Raw genomic sequence first — 7500 nt, forward strand, 5'->3', positions numbered from 1 at the left:
CACACAGCCAACCAGCGCCTGCAGTGCTTTGGGGACGTCATCATTCCCAACCCCCTTGACACCTTCGGCAGCGTCCCCATGCCCGGCGCCACCGACCAAACCGAGGCGCTGCCTCTGGTCGTCCGCAAAAACTCCTCCGACCAATCCGCCTCGGCCCCGCCGGCCGGTGGCCACCATGCCTCCCTGCACCAGTCCCCGCTCTCGGCCACCGCCGGCTTCTCCACCTCCTCCTTCCGCCCCCCATTCCCACTGCCCCTCATGGCCTACCCCTTCCAGAGCCCCCTGGGCGCCCCATCGGCCTCCTTCCCAGGGAAAGAGCGCACCTCCCCCGAATCCCTCGACCTGACCCGGGAGACCACCAGCCTGAGGACCAAGATGTCATCGCACCATATGAACCACCACCCCTGCTCGCCGGCCCACCCCCCCAGCGCCGCCGAGGGCCTCTCCTTGTCCCTCATTAAGTCCGAGTGTGGCGACCTGCAAGACATGTCCGAAATTTCGCCCTACTCGGGAAGTGCAATATCCTTTTCAAAAGATGAGTGATAATCGGCAGTGGCTGGTGGGAGAGGATGAGGGGCCATGCTGGTGGCATGGGGCTTCCCACAGTGCTGCAGGAGTGGGGTGCTCACAGAGTGCTGGGGCAGCTTGACAAGGCCAAATAAAACATGTGGTGTTGACTGACAGCACTTTTTCAGCAATGGTGTTCACCTAAAAAAGCCACTGGCCCTCCTCCAGCCTTTAGTCTGTCATGTGGGGTCAGGAAGGTAGCCAAACCCATGACTTGGGTGCCAGTGGGTTTCCCTGGCTGGCAGATCTTTCCTCAGGCAGGGAGTTGATCGAGGGGGCATCACCCTCAGCCAAAAACCATTCTGGCTACGGCTAGGCCATGTTCTGTCCCTCCCCTGCCAGACCAGTGCACAATCCCTGTTAATGGTGTTGGGGCTCACAGAGAGCCATGGTCTGGTCGTCTGTGAGAGTTCAGCTCTCAAGTGTATAAGGGAAACGAAGCACAAAAGACACAGGTACTGATATATTCAGGCTGCATCAAGTTCTTTCCCCCACCCAGAGGTCTGTTCCTCAGCCCTTGTGCAGCTGCCTGCTATGCATGATTAACCTCTGTTCAGCCATACACAGAAATCTTTTGTCCTAACATACACAAAGCAAATTATTTTGGAAAGCCAGAGAGAACAATTAAATATAAAACTTCAGCTGTATTAAATTTACAGGACACTTCCCCTGCTTAAAAAAAAAAAAAAAGATAATAAAATCTCTCATTTTAGCTCAATAGCAGGCTTTAGTTAGGGTGACAAATCCATCTCTGCCTTTATTTAGGCATATCCAGACATAGTAATAATCTTTTTTTTCTTCTTTTTTTTCTTCTTTTTTTTTTTTTCCCTGGAAACGAGTTACTAGGGTTTTTTGGGTTGGTTTTTCTTTTTTGCTCTTTTAGCAGTAATGCTTCCCAGTCCTTCCATCTTTTCCCATAACGTGCTTTTTGGTCAAAAGGTTTTGCTTCCAGTTACAGTTGTGTAGAAAGCAAATAAAATAACATGTCTATCCTATGCTAAAATTGAGGATTTTGCATGAAGTGTAGATGAATAATTTTTCCCAGCTCTAAGACCCCAGCAGAAGGCAACAGTGCAAGCACTGAGCCTTAGATGCATCTAATTTCACTCCCAAAATGAGTGAAAGTAGTAGCAGCAGAATAGCTCTGCCCCTCTCTGGGTAACGGTAGCAACGATAAGGAACTTGTCCCTTTGGAGAGGTGTCCTGTGGAGGCAGATGCCTGAAGTTGAGTTTCTTCACTGGAATCTTCTAGGTGATTGATGACGCTAGTGGTTTTAGAATAATTCAACATTTTCTTAAATCCTTTTTAAATGCTCAGGAGGGTGCTATCAGGGCTCTAGACCTGCTGATTACATGGATTTCCTATCCCTCCCATGGTAGTGGGCACCGCTGGGGCAAGGCAAGCACTGCAGCTCCGAAGTCCATCACCACCACTCTTTGATCCAACTTGGGTCTAGTCTGGGTCAGCATTGGTGCTGTCTAACCTGTGTGAATAGTCCCATTTCTATAGGGTAAAATGTTTTGTGTTGGAGAGCACCTTCTTTAGGTGCTGGTGTTTTTGAGAATGAACTTGTAGTGAGTGTGGTGTTTGATGTACTCTTCCCCAGAAAATGATCTTGTAGAGCGTCGGTAGCAGGGAAATCTCCTCACTGCCTACATTGTAAGGCAAAAGAGGAGGCAGTCTTAGAGCAGCATCACTCAGAGGTGGCCCCAATTACTTGGGAGCTCCAAACCAAAAATCTCTCCTGCATATTGAAATGCAAGTGCAGTGCTTGGAAAGCTGTCCTGAGGTCAACAGGAGATGCAGCTGAGGGCAAGACTCAGGCCAGGGCAATTAATTTCTACCAAACAGTACAGTGGCATACTAATTGTTTTTCGTATGAATGTAGTTCTCTCATCCTGGGGGAGCAGTGAGGAGAGGAGAAACATGCCAAGAGTGGGAACCAGGAGTAGTTCTAGGGCCGCACTTGATCCTTGCCACCCATGGAGCATCTCTCCCCCACTCCTCCCATTTTTCCCCCTTTCAGCTGCTCATTCTCACCGATGCTTGCTAATGGAGCTTGTTGCTTCTGCTGAAACAGGGGTGCAAGAGTCCGCTGCTGCTCCAAGGGATAGCCAGGAGACATGCCTGGTGCTACAGTTATCCCTTTTCTTTTTCACTGCCCTGCTTCTTTCCCTACCACCGGAAAAGCACTCTGACTTTCCCACCTAGGCACTAGTGCAGACTGCCATTTGTTCCAGGTTTAGATGCAGACTAGATTTATTAAATAATGCTTCTACACATGTACCCTGGTATACAGCTCAGCTGTAGGAATGGATGGTTTTTTTTTCTAGCAGCAGCTCATGTGTCCAGGTAGCTTACAATTTTCCAAGGAAAGGCGTAGTGTGGAGGTTGGTTTGTTTCTGGTCAATTCTGTCATGACACTTTTATTTTACATGGTTGAATGTGCACGTATAGGGAATGTATTTCTTGAAAGAAGCAGATCTTTCTTCCCTGCAGAAAATAACATCTGTTTTCCTGGACAATGAAGCCAGGATGAGAGCATAAGACCAGCAGATACAGCCAAGTTCAGGTTTTAGTAGTAAGTTAAACACTAAACTAGCCTGGGTTTTGTTTTCTTGGATTTTTTTTTTTTCCTAACCAACGGCTGTAATATATATCTGATCATTCTTTGCTGAATTGCAGAAGGAAATGGTTAATGTTTGTGTATGTTGCTAAACAAGATAAGATGCACCTGCAGTCTGAATTCCCATCTTGGTCATGAATGCAGTCTGTATCTTTGCAAACTAATCTGTTTAATCAAATATTAAGTTTTATTCAAATTCAAAAAGAAACAGACAGTGAATTGTTTTTCTGCATGGTCTTTCTTTGTCATGCATCCTCTTTGCATCTCAAGAAAAATAGCCTTGTTCAGTCACAAAACATTTGCATAGATCAAAACTGAAGCACAACAGCAGTTTGTGTGCTGCTAAGACTTCTGTAAAGGTGAAGAAGTTTAGCATGTTCTCCCTGGCAGGAGGGTTTAGAAACATTAGCACATCTTTCTACAATTTTATTTATTTTTAAACAGAATTCCAATCCAACTGAATAAGTTTCAAAGTCCCAATATGAGAAAGCTATAATTAATGAATTACAACATTTTGAAATGAGGAGTTATTACATCTGACTAGAATTAAACTAATTACACTTAAAAAAAAAAAAAAAAGAGAGATTGTATAGGAAGCTGGATAACTCCGTGCTGTTGATAAAACCTGGGAGATGAACGAATGTTTTGCAGCCAGCCAGCCCTTCTTTGGAGGGATTTGAAGATGCTCTGAGATGCAGTTATTTGGAGCTTTGCTGATTAAAAGTACCAGAGGTGTAACTTAAGGAGCAGCTTGGCTTTACTGCTGCAGATTTTTTTTACCTGATACAGGCTATTCTTACCACTTTTCCTTCAACTCAATGCATGCGTGGGCTAGAAAAGCCTGTTAGAGTGTTTGTGGGGGCTCAGGCTGAGAGTAACAGGAGTGAAAGATCATCTCTGCTGAAAAATATTTTTGCAAAAGAGGAGCATTACCTGGGAGGAGGATTGAAGTGCAAATGAATCAAATGCTGTTGAGTGCCACCCCTGTGCTTCTCCTGTTAAAACACACGAGAGCATGTATGTGTTTTGTCCCCATATGTTTTGTTCCCAGTCTTTCACTTCCTATTTCTTAGGGCTTTGTAATTTTTCTGCTGCTGCTGTGTTAGGTGAGGCAATGTTGTACTGTGTAAACCCACAACGCTGAGACTCTCAGGTTGTTTGAACACTGCTTTAGGTTCAGCTGCTGTACACTGTTCCTCTGATCTTTTATGTTCCTGAGCAGATGTCTTTCATTAATTTATGGATTTATCATCTTTTCTTTCTCTCCTTTCTTTTTTTCTTTCCTTTTTTTAAATTTTTTTTTTTTTTTACACCTGGCAGCTGGCTCAAGTTTCAGCAGTTATTGTCTATTTTGCATTACCCATAGAATTGAATGTCATCTGTCTTCACAAAGCTATAGCTAAGAGAATTGAGGCAAGCCACACGAGCTGCTGGGACAGAGCTTGTTTGCGTTCCATTCGGCACCCCTCCTCCCTTTACCTCCTTAATATTTATTTGTGCTCGTTTTCTTTCCTGGCCTTGAATGGGGCTTAGCTCGTGTTCGGTACAGCTGTATGTTTACTGAATCTATTTCATCATGAGTCATTGTGCGTGTGTAAGTATCCTGGAAACAGCTAGTGCTTTCTTGGAAGAACAGTTGCTTTTCAGCCCAAGCACTTAAAAAGGAAATTAAGCAATTGGTCAGTTCAGTTTCTTTTTTTTTCTTAAATAGCAATTGGTTATCTAATTCTTAGCTCTTAAGTCTGTCATTAACTATTTTTTGCTAGATTATTACAGATCATATCTTTTATCACAGTAAAGCGTTAACCTTAGGATCAAGATATACAGATTTGTTGCATATTTGATATTACTTTAAGGCTGCCAAGTGCTTAAGAACAAGTATAATTTTAATAAAAAATGGATTGCTGGGAATTTGAGTCTCAGAGCATCTTTTAATACATGCTTCATTCAATATCAATATCCTTTGGCATTAGAGCAGAAAATATTTAAAAATCCTAAATGCAAAAGGAATCCAAATGCTTAGACAACTGTCTAATATGCTTAAATCCAGCAAATGTGAGAGGGTTTTTTTGAAGTTTAAGTCCATCCTTGAGCTTGCATTGAAAGAGAATATGCACCAAACCCGATGTTAACGTGTTGTCAGCATCAGAGGAATTGCAAATTAAGGAGACACAGGATTACTTTTTTTTTTCTCTCCTACTGGAGTTCCCCTTTGGACCCCCACTTTCCTAAAAGGATCACATAACAAAATGGATTTCTGGCATAGAAGTTTTGATTTGTCTAAAACTCTTATCACTGAGCAATAGGTGACAGCTTGCTACTATTATTTCACTTACGTATTTTGACAGATGGCACTGCAGAGTGTAATGCTCTTTTAGACTTCTCTATCAGTCTAATGGAGGTAACTGGAGGTTCTTTCAACTCTTCTCTTGGCACAAGAAGTATGTCAGTCATAAATTATCTTCTTTGTAATCATTAAGCATCTAAAACAAAATGCAAGTTCAGCTGAGCCGTTTTCCATGTACTTCCAGATAATAAGAGGTTTTTAAACTAATATTGTCAGTGCCTTTTTTTTTTAAATGCTACATTTTTCTAATCTAAAAAATGAACTTTGTAACTGAAATAAAGGGAGAGGGTTTCAGCAGATTTCAGGAATTAGGGAAAAAGGAATTTTGCTGAAAAAGCCTAGCTAATCATCAGTAGGCTGCTGATAAAAATTAGTCTGGGTTTCCCATCTCGAGGCCTGGAGTGGGATGTTCTGTGCTGACGTGCACCCAGCTGTAAGACAGAAGAGGCACCTTGGCTGCAGTGCTTCTGTCAACTTGGTTGACCTTCCCCCCGCCGTAAGGTGTGAACCGAGCGAAATTTTCAGCAACTGTGTTTAGGAGAAGCAGTCCTTAGAGAAGCTTCTGGGAAGAACCCTTAATTGACCTTGTGGGGGCCACATTGATTTTCTCCACGTGCATCTTCATTTCTGATAAATTATAAAGCCATTAATTTGCTGAGGAAATGGCAGGGCCAGCCTGCGGCACAGATGTGACCAGAGCCGTCCTAGCACGCAGTTCACAAAAGGGAGCCAAGAAGCTGGGAGAAAAATCAGCAAGCCGAGATTGTTATGGTTAGCTTCACATTCCCTTGGGAACTCTTTTAGTTGCTTCTGTTTACAGATCTAAAAGGTAATGATGTTTCCAGGATAAATAGGCTGCCTTATAGGGTAAGTGGCCATTTATTGATCTGCTAGCCCTCATGTATTGATTGGTTAGCCCCAAATACAGCTCCGTTCTCCAAGGAGTTAACCGTGTAAATCAGGAGGTGACAAGTTTGTGGCAGAGGGATTCAGCGGCCAAGGGGCTCTGCCTGCTACAAATTTCACTTTGATTTGCAGGCAAGCCACTGGAGCAAAGCAGCAGCAGGGCTAGGGAGATCTACCCAAGATATTAAAATTTATCAACACGAATGGAACAGGTGAAATGAGCTGTCTGTGCAAAACTGCTCAAAATCATACAGTGCCTCTGATTGTCTTATATGCATTGGTTTTATTGTGTGCAAGCAGTACAACACCGAGAGGAAAAGAAACTTTAGCTGACATTGCAAAGGAGAAGGAGAAAAAAGCTCCCGATAAGTTTTCTGCGGCACATGCTTCCTGCATTTGTTTCCGTAGCAACAAGTGAACGTACATATGGTACACAATCTGTAAACTTGCAAGGTCCCTGAGACCCAGCCCCTAAACTGCTAGGAAGCACAGGGTTAAAGTAATGTGGCCTCTCATCCTATGTTTGCCTGTTTTACAGAAAATTACAGCGCAGCAGTTCAGATGTTAATACTTTCTCCTGTAGTCTGGGGAACCATAGAGTATTTAACGGGGCACTTTCCTAGCTCTGTACATTCAGAAACAGCTTTCTCAAGAAAAGAATTTTCCTTTACTAATTCAATCCTACATGCAGGAAGGCTTGTCACCGAATCACTTGAAAAAGGCCAAGCTCATGTTCTTTTACACTCGGTACCCAAGTTCCAATATGCTGAAAACCTACTTCTCAGATGTAAAGGTAAGAAAAATCTCTTCCCCCCACCTCTCCTTTCTCCTTACTGCATGCTGTGTTTTCTCACAAAATTGTATTGTTTTATCATGTTAGAAATTAATAATATTTCTGGGTACATAAAGGTTACATCCTGACCTTACTCACTTGTTCTTCCTGTTGAGGTGTGCCCTGTTTGTGCCTGGATGAGGAAAGGGAATGTTTCTAAATCTAAGAAAAATTGAAATTTTAAAGCAAAGTAAGGATAATTATTGCAGTAAATTAAGGAG

General features: G+C 43.1%; 1 protein-coding gene across 5 annotated transcripts in view; it reads left to right on the plus strand.

The window, feature by feature from the left end:
- Positions 1-7500, plus strand: part of PROX1 (prospero homeobox 1) — a 49436-nt gene that overhangs the window by 8932 nt on the left and 33004 nt on the right. For all 5 annotated transcript variants that reach the window (XM_039697959.1, XM_039697960.1, XM_039697961.1 and 2 more), the window contains 2 exons: positions 1-519; positions 7133-7240. The exon at positions 1-519 is cut by the window's left edge and continues 1270 nt beyond it. In XM_039697959.1, coding sequence (XP_039553893.1) covers positions 1-519; positions 7133-7240 — 627 coding nt within the window. The remainder of the gene's footprint in view (positions 520-7132; positions 7241-7500) is intronic.

Source organism: Passer montanus, unplaced genomic scaffold, assembly GCF_014805655.1.
Source record: "Passer montanus isolate IOZ18808 unplaced genomic scaffold, ASM1480565v1 scaffold12, whole genome shotgun sequence".
In the NCBI taxonomy this organism is placed as follows: domain Eukaryota; kingdom Metazoa; phylum Chordata; class Aves; order Passeriformes; family Passeridae; genus Passer; species Passer montanus.